Raw genomic sequence first — 22,943 nt, forward strand, 5'->3', positions numbered from 1 at the left:
TCAGATGACACAACGACAAAGTCTATCGTCGACTTCCGGCCTAGGGTGTCTTATTTCCATGTGCTGAAGGGGCACCCTTATGTTCGAACATGGTGTTTGTTATGGCCAAACTGTGCCTAGCACAGAAGTCAAATAGCGTAACACTGTTTGGGTTCAGATCAGCGAGGCCGTTCCTTCCAATCACGCCTCTCTAGGTATCACTGTCACTGCCCACATAGGCCTTGAAATCCCCCAGAAGAATGATGGGGTCCCCAGTTGGCGCGATTTCCAACACTCCCTCCAAAGACCCCAAGAAGGCCCAAGTACTCCACACTACCGTTCAGCCCGTAAGCAGAAACGACAGTGAGTGACCTATCCCCCACCCAAAGGTACAGGGAAGCAACCCTCTCGTCTACAGGGGAAAACTCCAACACACGGAGGCTGAGAATAGGCCCAGCCACCATGTGCTTGCATTTATGACATTACATTCTTTTTATTTACATCATAACTGGAGGCATAGTTGAACTCTGTTGACTAGTGTCTGTAAAACCTCATTGTATAACCGTAAAACTCAGTTTTATGTTATCAGCTGTAAATGTTGCAAATTAGATGCAGCCATATTGCTTTTTGTTAAAGATTCAGTATTAAAGATGGAGAGTAGCTCTTTAAAAACAGCTGTAACTGCATTTAAATTTGTAACTACATGTGAGACTTTTATGAGCTGCATTAATAACCTTCAGTTTTGTACTGTATACTTTTAAATGTACCATCTGATTTTTGAAATAAATGATACTAGACTAGAGACTAAACTGGCTAAAATAAGGTGTTTTTTGAACTTATGAAGGTGAGACTGCAATACTGCAGCTACAGCTTACAAACATGCAAACATAAGTGGAAGGGTGGGTCCATGTATGCTGCGGACAACAGATATCTTGTTAAATTCCCTATTTGAAAATGGAAAATGGCTTCCTTAATGTATTTCGTGTATGTCATTTCTAAATGATGATCTCTTGGCTGTCGCATACATGGACCAGGGAGCATCATGGTTAAAACATAATATCAAAGTGAAGGTCGGCAAACTGATGAAATGTACAGTAACATATGAATCAAAATGTAGAATTGTTTTAAAGGGTGGATCTAGAAAAGACCACATTACTTGACTCAAAAACAAACTTAGAATACGTCTGAGCGTTTAACAGGAGAACTCTTAAAACGTGTGCAATGCAACATGTGTGATGTAATACTAGTAACTGAACCACTGAATATTGTCAGCGTGGAACCAATGTAGATAAATTTAAAGTACCTAAAGCTCTGTTCTTGTTTTTCTAGACTGGCGGGATGCAGAGCTGATGAGGGACATTGAGGCGGAAACAGGTGAAGACCTGGGTTCTGGTAGAGTGGCCAAGAAAGGGAAAGGAAAGAAGAAGAAGTACCCCAACCTCAGTGATCTGAAGCAGAGCGACAACACGTCACGCTCCCGACTGGAGAAAAAAGTCTTCAACAAGTACGTACACTGACAGCATGTTTAGTGTAAGTTCTAACTAGCAGTAGATAACATAAGCAGCAGCTGAAGGTGGCCAGATGTGACCATAGTGTGGCTGAAGCAACAGAATATAAAGGTGTCATTGTGCAGATAAAATTTAGTTAGTATCTATCAGCCTGTGTTCCACTTAATATTTCTCTAAATACACAATCTTTGTTTCTACTGAGTCCATGCTCTGGTTTCTTGTCATTTCCTGCAGGTCTGCCATGCGCAGAGTGGCCGAGGTGATGAGTAAAGCTGACAGAAGAAAACATGACAAGTTCTCCAACCAGTTCAACTACGCTCTAAAGTGACCTGTAGACGCAGTCATATGATGGACTGAGTGTGAAAGTCAATAAATTCAACATTTTCCAATCAGCACTAAAAGTGTATTTACAATGACTAGTGATATAACTATGTTAAATTTGTGAACACTAAAGTACAGTATACCTTTTTTATATATATGATTTCATTAAATTACATGTACTGTATGTGTAGTGGTATCTGGTTGCATGTGTCCGTTTGTCTTGTGGCTGTCCGTTAACTGTTTTTATTTGACGTTTTTTGAAAAACTGTTTGCCATCTAGGTTCCCATATGGCTCCTTAACCCGTCCTCCTATACAGTCGGTGAGGTGCCTCCGGCGGTGCCTGAGCATTACGTTGACTAAAACAATTAGTGCTAAAGAATTCATCTAAAGGAAATCAACTGTAGAAATTAACTTAAATTATAGCAATAGATCAAATATATACATATATACAACAATAGATGAAGAAAACAATTAAATAGCACCCACAGTATGTGTTATGATGTGTGTAAAAATGAATCCCCTCACTATATCATCTTGGAGTTTATGTGATGAGATGACGTCATGAAGAGAAAAATACATTCAGTACCACATATGTACATGAACCAAATGTCATTTTTTGCTACCTTTATTATTTTTATAATTAATTTTTTATTAATATTGGAGCATGTTGTTTGCATAATTTGAATCTGGTGAAGACAAACATTCGGGTAACGTTTGTGTTTATCTTCATGTTTACAGAGAAATAGTAAGGGTTAACTAAGGCTGGTAGAGTGAATAAGAGACGAAACAAACTGCATAGATCATCAGCAACAACCGACCTGAAGGACAGACAACCTACAACAGTGTAAAAGTGTTTACATGCCTGCGTTTTTGTGACTTAAAGAACTAAAACAAAAAGACAAATAAACTAAAGTCACTTTATTAGTAAAAAAAAAAACAGAACAGACACTAAAATGCAGTACAACAAATTTAGTAGTGGTATCTTTTTATCTGAATGCGCCAAAATAACAGTTGAATTGAAAATTAGAAACTTCAAGCTTCAGAAGAAATGTGAAGAATCTGTGGAGAATATTATCATGTTTCATTAATGACCCTGGTTCTAAAAATGTTAGATAGAATAGAATAGATAAACACATTTAAGGTTTGTAACTTTTTTCTTTGGACCCAATGGATTCTGTTTGTTCTTGGAACTCCTGTAACTAGAGTCAGGGTCATCTAATTCTGAATAAGTAAGTCTAGATTCACTGGTCAAATAGTCTTTGCTAGTCAAGAACCACTTGTGTCAATGTTTTTATTTAATTTATCTGTGATGTGACCAGTAAAGCACAGTTGATGCCTGTCAGCTGCCTAATGCTTTGAGAAATGAAGGCTCACACTGACCTGTTAAAGCCAGATCCAGCAGTAAAGACAGATTTTGTTACAGGCTTTTTTTCACATTGAAAATCTTAGAGTAACGTGTTAGTTCGGCAAGTCATGGAAGACTTGATTAGGAAATTGCTTGACTGGCACCTGTTTCAAATTACTGTAAGACTGTAGAGAATCAGAGTCCATCAATGAAAACATCTGTATAACTTTTACTGCTTCACTGTGAAAAGCATAATGTTGTGTTGTATTATTTGTGCTTAGGTGTGTGATTTGTTGACACGTTTTAGGTTTAGTCAGCTGAAAACACCTAACTTAAGCTCACGTGCATGCAATATTTCACATTAGAGACCATTCCAGCATCAATATAACCACTTCAACATTTTAATTTCAAAGGCCTGAAGAACTAGGTTTGGTTGAGGAATCCTCCCTGAACTCACCTGTCATAGACCAATGTCTCTTGGTCTAGTGGATCCTGTACCAGGTGTGTTTTGGCTAAAAGGTGGGTTACACCCTGGACAGTCAAACAGACTACCTCAACCTCACACTCACACCAAGCACAGTGGGAGCTGTTGGATGAGTTGCCAAAACAGCAGGCAACCCCTTTCTGCTGTTTCCAGACTAACTGCTGATCCACTGCATCTGCCTCTACTTATCACCCTGCTTATTAAAATGACTTCACTGGCTTGTTTACAATCTTTAATTGTGATTATTTTCATATCAAAGACGATGTTTTGTTGAGCTGAGAATTCAGTACATCCAAGACTTTTAAGAGAACTGTCAACAAATTCAATAAATAACAGAAATAATCCAAATGAAAACAACCACATTAGGAGTTACATGGTACCGACAATAGATCGAGACATTCCTTTAGTAATAAATAAACATCCATATTCATACAGACTTTTTTAAACAAAGAAATCAACTATTTGTCTAGTGCATGGTTTGGAACAGCATTCAGAAAAGGAGCTAGAACATAGATTTGTAAAGTTTCTGGTACATATTGATTGACATTCTATCAAAATAATCAGTTGAAATCAAAGCCCTCAAATGTTGGCATTAAAAAACGAAGTGAAGCTGAGCACTGACTGTCAGTCTGCTGCGCTGCAGTTCATCCATACCCCCCACGGCTTAGTGAGTCTCTGGGGGATGTATCCTGGGGTGTCTACAGGTGCGTGCTGTAGAAAGCAGGTGTAGCGTAGCTCTGAGTCCCCAGCATAAAGGGGGACAGGACGTGGCTGGCGGTAAGAAAAGGCAGCTGGACCAAGCTGCTGGTGGGGGGATGGTGGTGGCCAGCATACCCAGCGTGCATGGCTAGGTGCCCACTAACTGGAGGGGATGGGCTGAGAGGGCTGAGGCTCCCCAGGCCTCCTGCCCCTCCGCCTGCTCCCGTCCCACCGGCACCTCCTGCCCCTGTGGGAGCCGAGGTGTCGGCCCCCGGGTTCTGTTTCTTCCACTTGGTCCGGCGGTTCTGGAACCAGATCTTGACCTGGGTCTCCGTGAGGGACAGTGACAGGGCCAGGTTAAGCCGCTCACAAACTGAAAGGTAGCGTGTGGACTTGAACTTATTCTCTAGAGCCACCAGCTGCTCATAGGTGAAGGCAGTCCGGGCTCTTCGGGGCTTCCCTGTCTTGGAGTCTGAGCCAGAACGCTTCCTCTTGGGCTTAGGCCCCTGGCCTGCATTGGTCTGCATGTTGATCTGGCCTGCACCTTCTTCTGGGCTCTTAGTGTCCCTAGATGAATCCTGAAGACTGTGCTGGCCCAGATCTCTGTCTCCATTACTGGGCAGAGCTGAGCTGCTCTCCTCACTGCTGTAGGGGCCATCTGGAGCCTCTGAGTCTGGGGTCCCTGATCGGTGGTAGTCATCCTCATCTGGGCTTCTATTATATACAAAGGCGTCCTCTGGAAACACACACACAACAAAGTCAACATCAGGTTTCAACTTTTCGCTTTGATCTAAGTTATAGTTCATCTAATGGAAAGGCCTCTGATTCTTGAAAACAAACTGAAATAACTCAGATATCTGGAATATCTGTTATCTGAATTGTGGCATATGAACTCAACTTGCTGACAACCTCACCTGATGAGAAACATGTCTGTTCTAGAAAGCCTGAAATCTATTAAATACTGCTTAAGAGTAAAATCAGATGGCTCTTCAAATGCAGAATTCTCTTCTGGATTAGATTCATTTGATGTGGTCCTGGACCAAATAGAGACTCACTCTGTTTGTCCCATTAATCCAACTCTGTGTCTGTCATGTCTCCTGCTCATTTCTGTCATCATTGTTGAACCATATTTCCCTAACTGAGGATTTCTAACTAATCAGGTGGTAATTTTGTCTTTAAATAAACATTTTTTTAATATCTATTTAAATATTTGACAATAAACAAATCAATGTCATATTGTGCATCTGGGTGTGATTGAAGTTTTTTTCAATTTCAGTTGCTACAAAACAAACATCTATGAGAATTTAATGAATTTAGATCCCTAAAAACAGGTGTGAATGTGTCCATTGGGGGAAAAAAAGCATTACATGAATAAAATCCGTTCCCATACAGTTTTCTAACAAACAATACCAAAACTAAAAAAACAAAAAAAAAAATAAAACAATGATTATGAAATTATAATTTTAAATGTTTTTAATAATTAATATTAACATAATTTCAGTAATTAAAAAACTGTGTCCAGTCAGATATACCTGCATTTAAAGGTTGCCTTCTAGTGGAAATGTTCATCATTTACTCAACATCTTTACTGAAACGTTCTTTTTGTCTTTATTTGACCAACATACTGTGGTGTGTGATGCAAGTGACGGTTTAAATACTACAAACATAACAGGTCTGCTGCCAATGGCTCCTAAAAACTGATATTCAAAGTAGGGCGCATAAAGCTGTAATTCAATTATTATTTCGATTGCTACAACTTTAAAGTAAATATATATATATATATATATATATATATATATATATATATTATATATATATATATATATATATATATATATATATATATATATATATATATATATATATATATATATATATATATATATATATTCCATATAATATAATAATAATGATAACAATAATAATAACTTGCAGACCCTGCGGTCCGAGGGTCGCTGTTCGCGTAAGCCTAAATGAAGCAATAAAAACTAGGAAAAAACACAAAATGCATTCTAGCATCATGCATTTGAAAGCGGAGTCCTACAAACTTAAAATTATTAATGTGAGACCTTTTAGTTCTTTTGTGACACGTGTTTGTTTGGGTAAAATGCAATGTGTAATGTAATTGGGGACCTAATATAATCATTTAAACTGCTCCACATTAAATTTGACTGTTTTTTTTAAAATAAAGCTAACTAAACAAAGTAAGTAGCCTAAATCACGCAGATGTTTAAAAAATAGATGAAAGAGAGTCTGAAATGAAGGGATGAAACGGAAATAGACAGGTATAACAACAAGATTAGTTGACTGGACCTAATAAATATACTTTATCTCTCACACACACTATCTAAAAATGCAATAATCAATAATACCTATCGCGGGGTTGACGATTGCCGACCAAATTATTTATTTCCTTCTTTCTCAGAGCCTCACTTATTGCGCTTTGCTTTTTTTTCTATATTCCAATTATTCAATGACTTTAAAAAACAACAACAACAAAAATAAAACAAAACAAAACAAACGCACACAACCAAAAACAAAGTAACGCGTTATAAGAGCCCTGTGACGTCACCAAAACGTTAAGAATTCAGTGCATCGAGCTTTCACTGAACTTTAACAACTTGCGAAACAAATAAAATCAAAAACGAAATTATTTCCGTTATTTTCTTAGAGAGAGTATACATACATTGTAAAGGTTATGAGCCTATCTTAGAATTATTCAAAATTAGAATTCATTAGAATTGCAATTAATCAAAACGAATCTACAGGACAAAGCGAGTACAGAAAAAAACGAAAATTCTAAATATTCAAAAACCTGGTGGCAGAATTACCCAGACTAAAAGAAACACACGCGTGTTATTATTAGTTGGTTTTAGAGTGAGACTCACTGCTCTGATAGTCGTCGGAACCGTAGCAGCCTTTGCTGGACTCCAGAATGGGCTCGTGTTGCTCCGCTTCTCCTCCCCTGCAGTTCTCCGAACCGTAGAAGCCCAGCTCGCGCTCTCCTCGGTGGCTCGCGTGCTGCTGTTGCTGGTGTCGCCGGCTGCTCGTGAACTTGTTTGGGTCCAGGATGTCCAGAACGGAGAAAGAGGTTGTCCGGTGTCCGGGTCCCTGACAAATGACACACACAGTCATTCAACGCTCTTCAAGCGTTTTAATATCGCTGTCTTGATCGGGCCGCAAGACAAGCACGAAACCGTGGACACGCCAACTGTAGCCGTTTTTTTAGGATTTTCATACATCTAAAACAGGTACCATAATTAGGATATAAATAATTATTATATAATTATAACAAAGTCACACTGAGGTTATACTTTTCGTTCAGTGGTGTCACACAATATAAAATAATACACTGTACTATTTGAATTAAAATAAAAAAGGACGCATATATTTTATCTGAAACGACTAACACGTCCATAAAACACTCTCACTGCGTCGTGACTCTGTACGTGTACGTTGTGTTTACAATATGATATATGGACGCTGGATTTATTATCCAAGACAAAAAAGTGGCCAAGTGTATGAACATAATAAAATGAGTTTCAGTGGCTTCCCCCAGCTCTACATCCTGATTAGGATCATTTATTTATTAATAAGGGCCAGTCTGCAGCATGTCGACATGAATAATCGAACATTATCAATTTTAGGATTCTCTTTTCAAATAATCTCAGACAGCATGCTGCTAGAGCCACTGGGCCTGATTAACATCTGATGATAAGCATAATAGCACAGTTGTGATTAGAAAGATGTATCTTTTATTTGAGATACGAGGTATTAAACCAGAGTTTAATTTGTTTCCGATACCTACATAACAGCCCTACATTTTTATTTAAAATAAACATTCGACTAGAATCTTAAGGTATTTGAAGAATTAATGTCTTGTTTGTTTTGCAATTATATTAAGGGCATATTTTCGAACTGTGATGTTTTAACCTTTTCCGCAATTACGTTGTTTTATTTTTAGTTTATAAACAAAATCTTTACATTTTGTAGCGTCTCGCTAATTAAGATTTCACGTTTCTTCTCCAATCAGACAGGAAAGCAGACAACTTTGTGACAACGCCACAAGAACTTTTACATTCAAATCAAAGTCAGGCAAATATTACAATTTATATTCTTTACTCCTTATCGAATATTAATTTACCGGTTTTCACCAATTTTTACTTTTCTAAAGAGCATCGCCTGTCAAAATCAGGTCTTGTAAGATAATGTAAGATATCTCATCCCATTTAAACAACCATCCTGCAGCTGCGGCACCGTATTATTCTCTAGAAAAACAAACTAAATCTAATCTCTGAATAAAAATCCCAATTTTTGTTCCGTGCGTACCTGCTGAGGAGGGACTAACACCGGGTTAGTTGGCGGCGGTTCCGTGTGGTTCTCGACGACTTGTGCATCTCTGCCTCCGGGCACTGCGTTGGAGAAGAGCCGCTTCTCCCCGGCAGCACCTCCGTCCAGCAGGTCTCCGCTGTCCTGGTTCACCATGGTCTGGATCCCGTCGCCACCGGGCGTCGATACCACTCTGTCCCGGTTCATCGCAGGCTGGACCGCGTCTGTTACCGGCCCCGCAGTGGCTCTGTTTTGGCTGATGACAGTCTGGACTCCTTCCGCTCCGGGCCCCGGTACCGCTCTTTCCCGGTTCATCGACTTACTCTTTCTTTCCCATTTCGCCTCGTTATTCAGAATCCGTATTAAATGTAATTGCTATGTTAAGTTGAAACGATTCAGACAAATCGCTTTAAAATGACCGCGTGACACTCATGTCAAAATAACGAATTCACACGGAGCTCGGTCAGCGTTCAGGCTGCGGCGACATCTTCAGCCGGTAAACTTTTCCATCTGTAAGGGTCCGGACAGACAAGCAACTGCGGCGCGATTATCTGCCCGTCAAAGTTTAAACTTCTTCCGTCTGTCTCCTCTCTGCTTCTTTTACGTTCATCCTCCGCATCCACGGCAGAAACACACGACGTCTCCGCTGATCTGAGTGTCTAAATCGTACGGCGCCGTTATGCCGCTGCTGGCACACACACACACACAAACAACAGCGCTCTGCGTGCCGACCTCCAGCCTCGCGCGCTCTGTCTGCTCACCGGTGTGTGCGTGCTCTGGAAGCCTGTCAGGAGTTGAAGGCGGGACAGACTCTGATCTTTCTCTAATAGTTAAAACTAGCTCGCGCCATTTCTATCTCTCTCCCCCCATTAGTTAAGATACCCCCTTCTGCTTGTGCAACTCTCACCTTCTTTTTTTTGTTTTTTTAGCCTCTATCCTCTCATTTCCTCGCGCGCGTGAGTCGGCGTGTGAGTGTTTTTGTATGTGCACGCCTATCTCCTCTCTTAGTTATGGATGCCTATTCAGTTCCACGGCTTGTAATATGCTACAAATTAATTCCACTTCCACTAATAGTCTATTATCTCGCCTTCATGCGCGCGGAACGGTGCGGTTCGGGGCAGCGCGTGGAGCGCGCACAGAAAGAGAGAATTGGTGGCGCGCGCCGGCCCAGGGACCTGACGATGAAGCTTTGTGTTTTTACACACGAGAGTAACGCCTTGGAGACCACAGCAGGTGAAGCAGTAGTGCGTGTGTGTATGCGCGGGATAAGTGGATCGCTCTACGCTCCACGTGCGTTCCAGTGCTGCGTTGCGCTGCGGTTAGACTAACTAGGGAATACGGGCGCGGTGCGCTGCTCCGTTTTGACTTGTGTGTCCGTATAAACTCTGCGCTTATCTAGAATGCAGATTCCAGGCCAAGGCCTCTCCTCAAAACTCAATTAGGCTGAAAAAAGCCGGTAATGTCCCCGCTGTAGTGAAATATTGATTCCTAATACTTGGCAGTCATTACTATGCCAGAAAATAATAGACCACAGAATTGGATTTTGATTTAACACACGGACTGTTTATTCTACTGTCAGGGACTTAATATTCCGTTGACTCTCATTTTGAAGAACAGCGGAAGGCAAAGAGTGTGCGAGGCTCTGACGCCACACTTTTTATTGCTGTGGTAGACATATAAAAAGAAGGAAAGAAACAAAGGTGCCGGGACATTTTTGAGATCATCCTTCTTGGTCCCAATACACAAGGTCAGCTCCATGTAATTGCCTTGCTCAATGATCCTTAGGAGGAAGAAATTAAAAGTTGAGCAAAATATGGCTGAAACAATGAGACATGATTAGCCAATCAGAGAACTGAGCCCATTACTGCAGTCTTTTGATCCACTTCCACCCGCAGACCTAATATTTTAAAACAGTCAATAAATTAACTTTACTAACTATCAAAACAGCTTATTCCCATCGGAAAATATTAACACGTTAACTACATGTATACTGAAATAAAACTATAAAGAACACCGCTAACAGAAAATTTTATTTAGAAGTGTAAATAGAGAATTGGTAACTAATAATATTATTTCATCTTCAGGCCAAGTCCAGGCTGACAGGTTTGCTTTTCAACATGTTTTCCAAAATAATAGCAAACAACTGAATTACGAGAAGTTACAGATAAAAACACTAAAACAAGAGAACCTCCTTCCAAGGTGCCTGTTGATAATTTCTTGAGTCAAAATATAAATACAACTCAAAACTGAATTTTTAATCCTACAGTAGCTGTCATTAAGGCAACAGGCACTTTTCACCCTGGACAGGTGAGTTCATCAAAGGGCCTGAGTTTTAATGTTTACATTAATATTGCTTATACTTCTCCTGTCAGTAGGATATTGAGGCTTGTCTACTGGTCCATGGTCCTTGTAAGCAAGTAATAAAGTTAGTTAGTGTAATTTATATCAAACATTTTATAGACGCAATCTAAAAGTGCTTTAAAAGTAGAGGAACACAGAATAAAGCAGTATATTGAAATCGAAAATAATTAATCAATCAAAAAGCTTGCAACAACAGCTTAGAACAAGTAAAAATACAATTCAAATCTTTTGATATGTTTCACAAGTAAGTAAGAAGAAATATCCTGGACTAACTGAGTTTAGGTCACTAAGGTTTGTGAGGCTTGTTAGGACAAAAGAGTCTAGTGAACCAAGATGTTGTGGTATCAAAACATCAACATATTTTTAAAAGATCAGGGTTTCAGTCTTTTTTTCTTTTTTAAGTTTATTGTAGGTTATTATTTAGACAAATGGTCCAACAACCTATAAAAAATGAAACTCTGAATCACTGAACAATTCAACATTAGCATAAAAATGATGAGACAACATTAAGGAATTAACTACAGCATGAATAATAGCAGACCCGAAACCAAGCCGTGTGGGACTCCATATGACAGCACTGCCATTTCTGACTTAATGTGGAAAGTTTTGTTACTGAGGCAAGACGAAAACCACTGGAGAACAAAAACCCCAAGTTCAGACTCAAGCCACTTCAACGAGAAGCATTGAATGGTGTTAGATCAAATAGAACTAAAAGTGGACAGTGTCCAGTGTCTGCGGCCATCATTATTTGAACCCAGTCTTCATTGAATGTATCAAACAAATGATTCTGCTTCATCAGAAAAGTTAACATGAATATTCTTTCAGGATTTTTGACATAAAGCAAGGGTGACATGTTCCAAGCCAAGGCTTTTAGGCACGTTTCAAACGCTTAAGAAACAGTTGGAGATTTGTTATTTTAACAATCCAGGGTCTAATCAAGTAAACAGTAAAAAAAGATATAGGTAAAATGTCAACAGGGTGGAAGATGGTCCATGAGTGTACAGAGGGGGATTCATAGTCCCGATGTTTGGCACCACAGTCATCTCCTATACATACAGAAATCTGGGGATCTGAGTGTAAAAACAAGATATTGAACAAAGCATGTAGATCAGGCCGGTGTTATCATTTCATTTGGCTCCCGGTCATGATTTTAAGAGGCAGCCTGTCACTCATCCATGTGCAGGATATTTCATGAGAATCAGAGCCATGTTTGAAGGATATCACAGTTTTCATAGTAGCCAAGCTGAAATTGTTAGCAGCTTTAATAATTAAATGATAATTGAAGAATGCCAGCAACAAAGTTAGAGTGACTGAACAGAAAATAGGGTAAAACTGTCTTTCTACCACTTTGGATAATACCTAAAAAAACATCCATAATTATTATAATAATTATAGAATATAATAATAATATTATAATAAAACACACACACACACAGAATCTGCTATTACTAAATATCACCAAGATTTTACCACGGCAGGGGACAAGAGAAACTTAGAACATGACAGTGGTGGTAGTGTGTTACACTAGACGGAAGAATAATTACAGACACAAGGCACACACACACACACACACACACACACACACACACACACACACACACACACACACACGCACGTTAGGGAGTGTTGCAGCTTTCACTGTGGGAACTGGAACTGACTCTGTGTGTGTGTGTGTGTGTGTGTGTGTGTGTGTGTGTGTGTGTGTGTGTGTGTGTGTGTGTGTGTGTGTGTGTGTGCCTTGTGTCTGTAATTATTCTAATGAAGGTTAACGAGCTCTGCTCAGCTTCCTCTTTATTAAATTAATCTCAGCCAGTAATGAATCATAATTACTATAATTAGCCGCTAGATCTGCCTGATCTCACAGTGATGGCTGGTCAGCGATGATGATACAGTGGCTTTCATCCGACCTGCCAGACCTGCAACCTTCATCTTTGTATCCCCCACTGCATACACACTGCCTCTATCTTTACTTTTTTGTAAAAGGCTTTAGTGACACATACACATTTAGAAAAAAAATCAAAAATATTAGCATATTATATATATTATATGTGTTGTTTATGTTTAAATATGACCAACAATTGGTCATATTTAATAATTTGGCAGGTTTACAGATTTACTCTATCACACACTTAACTCCACGAGAATGCAAGAGATGAACTGACACCAAGCTTTAGGTCAAAAATACAAAAAAGAAAGAAAACAAGCCATAAACCATCATCCTGTGCTCGTTAGCCTTCATGAACTGGCCTTCATTGTTTTTCCTCTTGTTTTCACCTAAAGACAGTCCAATTTCAGCCACTGAATTGGAAGCCGGCACAGATCAATTAGGTTAATTTATTTAATATAACATTTAATATAATAATTTAAATGTTTTATGCTTGTATCGTATTATTTAAAAGATAAGATCATGTAACAGCTAAACAGCCTTCATCCTTCACAACAGAACCTTCAGTCTACACATAGAAACCCAATCCTACTCTCAGAACCTTCATCCCACACTCAGAACTGTCATCTTCCACACAAAACCTTCATCCTTCAAATAGAACCTTCATCCTACACACTCATGACACACTCAGAACCTTCATCCTACACTCAGCAGGGGGAAGCTACTTTACTAATAGACTTTATTCCACAGATTTATGAAACTATTTCGAAAAAAAAATCCCATTGTGAGTCTCCCAAAAATCCCACTCTACGACACAGTGAAGTGATGTCCAATACCTTGGTTAGTTAGTATTTATCGTATTTTATATAACATATACACTGCACCTCTTTGTCTTCAAGCTATTGTAGTAACAACAAACTTACAGTAAGTCTTTATTTTTCAAACTATGCATATCTTGCTTAGTTGCCATGTTGCCATGTTTCTCTGTTTTACCTATTTTCAGGATGGTCCTTACATGAAGGACTCAATATATGTGTATTGGGTCTTGACGTACACCCCATGGTCATGGAACAGTATCAACAATACTACAATGCCCCAAATAGTACACTTGGCGTAATATGATCCCTAAATTTGCTCTTCTCCTCCTCTCTATTATCCAGCAATGCCCCCCTTCCCCCACTCTCTATCACACACACACACACACACACACACACACACACACACACACACACACACACACACACACACACACACACACACACACACACACACACTTAGACTCTCAGATAGGATCTGACCTAAAGAAATAATTAAATATGATAGCTGATTAAAATAGCATAACTAATAGTGTAATATCTCAAGCTGTCGTCTTTAATAGTCAACATTGTGTGTGTGTCTTATCTGCTGCAGACAGACACTCTCACTATTGATTCTTGTTCATTTCAGTTGTCAGGCAGTCCACTCAGCTCATCTGGAATCATTAAATTCTACTGTCAGCGTGTCTCTGTATGTGTGTCTTTCTCATCTGATTTTTCATGGTTTTATCATACATATAATTTTCTGCACTTTTATTGGTTCTTTTAACACACAGATTCTATATTTACCATTTTATTCTTTTACACCACAAAGCGACATTACTGTCTAAAGCTGTTAAACACCCTACGACAGACATGACATGTTCCATAATTAGTATATAAAATAATAAAACAGCAGCTGATCACTGGCATTTCTGGATCTGACACATTTTAATTTAGGAGAAAACAGTATTTTTGTAAGTATGTCTGCAGACACAATGAACTCTGGTGGACAAATACTCCCAACATTTCTGACCTTTTCGATGACTACCACCTTAAAGTAAATATTTGAGGAAGAGAAGTCAAATACTGTGTGCATGAATTTATGAAGAAATTTGCCAAATTTCTTTATTTCCTGGTGAAGAGCGCTTTAACGGATAAGAGACCTGGTATAAACATGTATGTAAACATCGTCAACGTCAGACTACTGAATATTATAAGTGACAGCGTCCAATTGAAGCTCATCCATATTGTCCTCAATCATGCTAACTGTTTTCATAACATACTATTATGTTTGTGCTGTTTGGTGGTTTGTGCAGCAAAGAGAAGAAGTTTGTGTTGCTAAAATGTCACAGCTAGGTGACATGTCAGCGTTACTTGTTGTTGTTCTTTCTCTCTTCTTTATCTTCACACCGGCCCTTCTTCAACCTGGTTCTGCTGGAGTTTTCTTCTGGAGATCTTAGGATCTTAAGGACCAGTACTTGCAAGATTTTTCAAGCCTGATTAGTAATGTAGCTGTTTATAATGATGATGTAAATGGAAAATGTGTCACACATGTTTTATTGTTTATACTGATATTAACACTTGCTGTGGAGGCGACGGTCCCATCAGAGACTGTATAACGCCTGAATGCTTGTCCCTGTTTTGACATTTGCTCGTCTACTAGGTAGTCCAATAAAGAGCCACTGTTAAGAGAAACGTGTGGATGAACACCTGGCTGTAGATACTAAACTTTATAATGCTCTCCTTATGAAATTGTGTACAATGTAGAAATGATCTGAAATAAGCAAAGGCTACAGTAAGAGATAACCAGCAGTCAACTGTTTGAACCAATCAATCAATCTGTTTGTTTACAATGTTTTTTACACAGAACATAACTGTCAAATGAGGCAGGTCAGCTAATGTTATTTGATTCATCAAGACAAACACAAAGGGAGAAATAAAGAACAAAGAAGGATTCTAAGGGAGAGAAACAAACAGACAAACTAAATGTTTCAACTCACATGTCTTCTTTAATAACCAAGCTTTACCAGATGAGCAGACAAGAGGAAATGGTGGTGACGTGGTGGTGAGGGGTATACTGTAGGTGAGGTGGATACTGGTCTGGGGGAAGGTGCATGGGAGCAAATGGTTGCTGTCCAGACCTGGTATTGTAGGTTCTGAGTCGGTAAGTCAGAAAAGTCATTGGTGTCCGAAGAGAAGGGAAACAAAACTAATCACTTACCAACAAAAAGATAAAAAATGAAGGAAGGAAAAACTGTCAAAACGGCCACAAGGGAACAAACACATCATTCATTAATTAGTTTTGTATGAGCGTTTTGTTAGATCATTCAGATTATATTTGCATTGATCACAGGCTTCATAATAACTAGAGCTTGTTGTACATCTATGTCTGCTCTAACCTTTGATAGTTGTTGCTCGTGTCTTGTGAAAATGCTACCGTGATTATACACTCTGATTGTTGTGCCTTGACTACAAAGCCTGGATCATTCTCCTTGTGAATACTTGTCTGTCTAGTGACGTTTCTGTGTTACTCTGTTTGTCTGGAATCTTTTATTCACACCCTCGTCTGGTCCTACTTCCTAAACATGCAGCTGCCATGCAAGCAGCCATTTTAGGTCTGAAAACATAATGGCTGTGCTAAGGACAGACCATGTGATGATTAAAACCAATTATGATCATCATTAAAATCAATCAATAAACAATATACAAAACATGCTTCTTCTAAACACTGAGAGCTTTCCTCGAGGGGAGGGAGTGAGTGATGAGAGTGGAAACCAGTTTATAAAACCTGAGAGCACTTTAAGGTCTGCGTGGGTCTTTGGGGCCAAAATGGTTAAACACCTTATTTTCAGAGCAGCTCCTTCACACCATAGCAACGATATCTCCACTGCACAGTCTTTGCTGTGCATGCATGCGTGTGTGTCAGTGATTGGTTTCTGTTTTATGGACTGGCCAGCAGAGTGCTAGTAATCCGTAGAAATAAATCTGCTTTATTTGACCTTAGTGTTAACTCCAATAAAAAACACTTTACTGTTGGGTGGACACACACACACACACACACACACACACACACACACACACACACACACACACACACACACACACACACACACACACACACACACACACACACACACACACACAGAGTTACGGGGTCACTTCATAAAGACATAAAGAGGGAAATCTACCAGAGTCCACTCAGATTCCTTCAAATAATGAAAGTGCAGGAAAGTCCTGACCCTCAGAGGGATAAACATCTGAATGACATATTGTCTGAAGGTTAACCATTACTGATGCACACACTGTGTGATGCTGTCTTATTTCCTGTAAATTATAACGCACTTCATGTGCTCAATGATAGTTACACCATCCTGTTATGTTGGAAAGTAGAGAACAGTTTGTATGACATATTGTATGATGGCTACTCATGTCAAAAGGGCAATGAGTCAAAGTTACCTTAATTTTCCCTGTACTTTTTCTCTTCTTGGTTGAAATATGAAAGAAGTGTTGTCCCTGTCAGAATTGTCCCTTTGGCCTAAAGCTTTGTGTGAGCACAGACAACTAGAAGGACAAGAGCATTCAAGAAACAAACTAGTAAATGAACAAATGGAAATATATATAATGTTTTAGTGTAAATGTTAACTATAGTTTAAAGTGGACTGGTGATTGTTGAAGGGAGACAAACTGTACCTATTAAAGCGGCTCTGGCTGCCGGCTGCCACTTAAGGTGAATGAGACTGTAAATCCACCAAACAGAGTGAATCACAAAGAGAAACAAGATGTATTACTTCTCTTAATCCACTGAATTAAACTGATAGCCATCGCTATTCTTACAACCTCAACGAGAGTCTAAATAACCACTAGCGGTGCACACACACAGTCTGGCCCATGCTGCAGTCATCATTTGTGCCTTTACTTATGTAACAGTTGGTAAGTTTAATGTTCCTCCTCTTTGGTTGAACTTTTGTGTAGTTACAAATGTTACTTTACACGACAACATTCTACTATGTGTACAAATCTTTTTTCTTTTACATGTGATGCTAATCATTGGCAATTAGTAACAGTTGACATTAGGACATACCATTCTGCTATTACCAAATATCACCAAGATTTTACCACGGCAGACAACAAGGGAAACTTGGAACATGACAGTGGTGGTAGTGTGTTACATTAGACGGAAGAATAATTGCAGACACAAGGCAGACTTTATTCCACAGACTTATGAAACTAATTTGCTTTCGAAAAAAATCTCATTGTGAGTGTCCCAAAAATCCCACTCTACGACACAGTGAAGTTATGTCCAATACCTTGGTTGGTTGGTATTTATCGTCCCTATTATAACTGAAACATATACACTGCACTTCTTTGTCTTCAAGCTTTTGTAGTAACAACAAACTTACAGTAAGTCGTTATTTTTCAAACTATGCATAGCTTGCTTAGTTGCCATGTTTCTCTGTTTTACCTATTTTCAGGATGGGCCTTACATGAAGGACTCAATGTATGTGTATTGGGTGTTGACGTACACCCTGTGGTCATGGAACAGTATCAACAATACTACAATGCCCCAAATAGTACATTTGGCGTAATACTGTATGATCCCTAAATTAGCTCTTCTCCTCCTGTCTATCATCCAGCAATGCCCCCCTTCCCCCACTCTCTATCACACACACACACACACACACACACACACACACACACACACACACACACACACACACACACACACACACACACACACACACACACACACACACACACACACACACACAGTTGTCGAGTATAACATCAGAGCTCCAGGCAGAGAAATGTGGCCTGTGTGTGTGGAAAAAGAGCAAATAAAGCAAATAGTGTTATCAGTAATTTAACAGCAGGCTGATATGGCCTATTGATCTGTGAACCAGAATCTTTTATCTGCACAGCTCAATGTATCCACTCTGCTGTTTATGACCCAACACCCCTTCACACACACACACACACACACACACACACACACACACACACACACACACACACACACACACACACACACACACACAGTGCAAAACACAAACTGTGGTCAAAAGACGCACAAAATATTATCAAGGTGTGAAAAGATCAATTTCACAAACGGTTCTATTTATGGAGACGCCTTTTGGAAGGCTGCCACTAGGAGCCACCAAAGCTGACCCATCAAGTTCTACTGACACACATTTTGGCAGTCATAAATGTTTTTATTTTTAAATTTAAAAGTTTATGACAAAACAAATACCTCCAATGTGAAATCCCCACTATGCTATGTTGTTGTATGCATGTGCTCTGTTCTCTCTATCATTACATTATAGAATTAAAATGACTGGCACTCTAGTTAAAATGCCTAATAAACCTATGTTCATCAAGTAATGTGCAGCAATTACATCTCCTGTATGAGAAACCTGTTGCCACTGGCAGCCACAAACCTTTTGCTAATTAAGATCATCCCATTAGGATACTAATTAACAATTAACATAAACGTAATTAGTGAATGCTGACATTTGGCATGCACCATTGTTGGAGTAATTCCTAGAAGAAGAAGCACCCCCCCCCCACACACACACAGACCTCATAACAATTAACCAATAATTTGCTGTGTGAGAAAGGGTCACTAGAAATGAGTGTAGTAAGGTGAAGTGACCTGTCTGTTCTATCCACATCATACTCACACAGGTAATATTAGTAATCTGAAAACTGTCCGGTAATTAAAATTAAAAAATAATGGTGGAATAAGAATATGATTTTAATGACGATGCAGAAAATAGGGAATCACAGCAGCAAATAATCTGGGTTCTCACTCTGCAGTGAACAAAACATAAATATCTTCTATTAACACAGCAGCTATATATAATGCAATGTGTATAATATAACCCCTTCACTGTTATCACACTGTTATGAAAATGGTGTATTCAGTAAACTTTCAAATACATTAATTTGGTAACTCAAAATCATGGGTCTCAAACCGGTTGCATTAATGGCTGCCGTCCCTGCTGGTTTTCCAGGTCTCTCTGCCTTGATTACCTTGATTAGGTGTGTCAGTTGGCTTTCCAAGCTTGTCAGTTACTGAACATACTTGGTCAAGATGATCAATAGGAGTTAGGGCAGAAAGAGTTGAAAAAACGTGCCTCGATGGTGTCACAGAACGGCAGAGAGAGGACCCAAATGCACAGCGCCAAGGCAGCAGACAGATGGTACGATTAAAGGGTTTTAATACAGGAATCGAAGTCACAGACAGTCCAGGTCATACACGGGTAAGCACGGGGTAGAAGCACAGAGGGAGCAGGCGTAATCGGGTCCGGTAACATGCGCGGGTCAATAACAGAAGACTCAGATTTACGTGTTCGAATCAGCAGGCTTAGTCAGGTCCAATTAGCAAGCAGGGTTCAACAACAGAATCAAACAGGGTTACAGTACCGGTCGGGATCAGGCGAGAATCTGCGGTCAGGCATACGGAACAGGGTTGATGACGAGATGAGCGGAACGAATAATTGCTGGAACGTGCAGACATGGATCCACTAACAACGATCTGGCAACTGGCTATGGTAAGTACTGGTGGTTAAATACAGAAGAGTGATTAGCTAAATTACTGACAGGTGTGCATGGTGAACCGGGAGTGACAGGAAACAGATGTGATCTGGGGGAAACAGGAAGTCCATCAAAATAAAAGACCAGAACAAGAACATGACAACATGGATAAAACTCAGACCTTTTAACATAAGACTGGAAACAAAACCAAAACCTGACAGTACCCCTCCCCCTAGGGCGTCTACCATGGCGCCCACGGAGGCCACCCAAACCAGGGCGGGTGGAGGGTGGTCACAGGAGGAGGGACCGAATCCCCCCCCCACCAAGGCACACAAGCAGGGTGGGCGAAGGGAGGATTCGGTGGAGGGCAAAAACTCAGAACAACCCCGCGCAGACATCAACGGGGCAGACAGACCAGAAAAACCCACCCGAAAACAAAACATGACTCAGACCAACACACAAGAGTCCACAAGTCCACAGTACATGAAAAACAAGGTCCAAACTGTCTTCTCACGGGGGATGGCGGCGCGAGAGGTCCTGCCCAGCAGCCGCTGGGGCAGAGTGGCACACCCAGTGCCCAAAGACTGGGCTAGCATCCCAGGAGGCCGACGTCTCCACAAGATGCCTCCCATGACCCAACATGACCGACGACGTCCTCCAGGCGGTCGAGGCTTCCGGAGGCCGGGGGTTGAGGTGGCTGGTGATGGTAGATACCGTACCACCGTTGTGGCAGGCGACTGCATCCTCCAGGCGGTGAGCTGCCCCAGAGGCAGGGCAGCCGAGGTGGCCGACGACGCATGAGGCAGCGCCACCCCTGCGGCAGGCTGCGCCAAGGACGAGACCACTAGTCCGTTGGACGAGATGAGAGCCGGCGATGAGAGACGATGACGGCCGAGAAGCCGGAGCCAAGACCGGAGACGAAGACAGATGTGGAGACAGAGCCGGGACCAGAGACGAAGCCGGGACCAGAGACGGAGACAGACGTGGAGACGGAGACGGGACCAGAGACGAAGCCGGGAGCAGAGACGGAGACAGATGTGGAGACGGAACCAGACGAGGGGAAAGAACGGGCGCAGCCGACGCTGGACCATCAGGAGCTGAGCTGAACGTGGCCGGAACACCAAGAGCTGAGCCGAACGCGGCCGGAACACCAAGAGCTGAGACGAGCGCGGACGGACCACCAGGAGCTGAGACGAGCTTGGCCTCCGAGGCGGACAGGAACAGGAACGGCGTCCTCCATGGAGCCGACAGGAACAGGAATGGCGTCCTCCGTGGAGCCGACAGGAACAGGAACGGCGTACCACCAGGAGCTGAGACAAGCGTGGCCGGGACCGGGCCACCAGGAACCGATGCAGGCGTGGCCGGTGCCGGACCACCGGGAACCGATGCAGTCGTGGCCGGGGCCGGACCACCGCCTGGCCACCAGGAGCTGAGATGAACGTGGTCTGGACCAGACCACCAGGGACCAGGGCAGACGTGGTCGGAGCCGGACCACCAGGAGCTCCAGGGGCAGTCCTTTGGCTAGCATCCCCGAAGCCCGGAACCTCCTCCTGGAGGTCGGCGGGAATCGAAGCAGGCGCAACCTCCTCCTGGAGGTCTTCGGGAACCACAGCAGGAACTGCGGCAGGCGCGACCTCCTCCTGGAGGTCGACGGAAACTGCGGCAGGCGCGACCTCCTCCTGGAGGTCGACGGGAACTGCGGCAGGCACGACCTCCTCCTGGAGGTCGACGGGAACTGCGGCAGGCGCGACCTCCCTCTTGGAGGTCGACGGGAACTGCGGCAGGTGCGAGCTCCTCCTGGAGGTCGGCGGGACCTGCGGCAGGGACTGCGGCAGGGACGGCCTCTCCGAGGCGGACAGGAACAGGAACGGCGTCCTCCATGGAGCCGACAGGAACAGGAACGGCGTCCTCTGTGGAGCCGACAGGAACAGGAACGGCGTTCTCCGTGGAGCCGACAGGAACAAGAACTAGAACGGCGTCCTCCGTGGAGCCGACAGGAACAGGAACTAGAACGGCGTCCTCACTGGAGCCGACAGGAACAGGAATGGCCTCCTTTGTGGAGCGAATAGGGATTGGGACGGCATCCTCTCCGGAGCCGGCAGTGCTGCTTGCAGCTGCCGAGCTCAACAGAGTAGACGTCGGGTTTGACCGGGCAAGAATTGAGCTCGTCTGGCGTGTGGTGCCACCTAGCTGGGACAAGGCCGGAGCCTAAGCGCGACTTGACAGAGTTGAAGCCTGAGCGCGACACGGCTGGGCTGAAGCCTGAGCGCGACATGACTGGGCTGAAGCCTGAGCGCGACATGACTGGGCAGAAGCCTGGGCGCAACATGACTGGACTGGAACCTGAGCATGACTTGACTGGACTGGAACCTGAGCGTGACATGGCTGAGCTGGGCTTTGAGCGTGACATGGCTAAGCTGGGCTCTGAGCGTGACATGGCTGAGCTGGACTCTGAGCGTGACACGACTGGACTGGAACCGGAGCAGGGACTGCTGCTGTCTCTGGGGCAAGAACGGGGGCACGAGATGGGGGACAGCACAGGTGCAGGAATTCCTCCCAGCGGAGCAAAACTGGGGCTGGGTAGGCTGGTGCAGCAGCGACGGTCGGACGGGGCTGGGGAAAAAGAAACTGAAACCGGGATCGCGGACTGACCTGGTGCGGGAGGGGGAGCAGATGCACCCGAGGACAACGGTGGTGCGA

General features: G+C 42.1%; 2 protein-coding genes across 3 annotated transcripts in view; one reads left to right on the forward strand and one right to left on the reverse strand.

Annotated features, from left to right (window-relative positions):
* The window catches only part of uvssa (UV-stimulated scaffold protein A), a 46,613-nt gene extending 44,621 nt beyond the window's left edge, over positions 1 to 1,992 (forward strand). For both annotated transcript variants that reach the window (XM_029164924.3, XM_055512582.1), the window contains exons 14-15: positions 1,309 to 1,483; positions 1,722 to 1,992. In XM_029164924.3, coding sequence (XP_029020757.1) covers positions 1,309 to 1,483; positions 1,722 to 1,815 — 269 coding nt within the window. In that variant the 3' untranslated portion in view covers positions 1,816 to 1,992. The remainder of the gene's footprint in view (positions 1 to 1,308; positions 1,484 to 1,721) is intronic.
* A 1,863-nt stretch (positions 1,993 to 3,855) lies between these two features.
* nkx1.2lb (NK1 transcription factor related 2-like,b) lies at positions 3,856 to 9,824 on the reverse strand. Its single transcript, XM_029164926.3, has 3 exons — positions 8,667 to 9,824; positions 7,226 to 7,448; positions 3,856 to 5,073 (listed from the first exon to the last, which is right to left on the reverse strand). The coding sequence occupies exons 1-3, from the start codon at positions 8,979 to 8,981 to the stop codon at positions 4,337 to 4,339; spliced, it is 1,275 nt and encodes a 424-aa protein (XP_029020759.1). The 5' UTR covers positions 8,982 to 9,824; the 3' UTR covers positions 3,856 to 4,336.
* Between the last annotated feature and the right edge of the window lie 13,119 nt (positions 9,825 to 22,943).

Source organism: Betta splendens, chromosome 10 (genome assembly GCF_900634795.4).
Source record: "Betta splendens chromosome 10, fBetSpl5.4, whole genome shotgun sequence".
Lineage (NCBI taxonomy): Eukaryota > Metazoa > Chordata > Actinopteri > Anabantiformes > Osphronemidae > Betta > Betta splendens.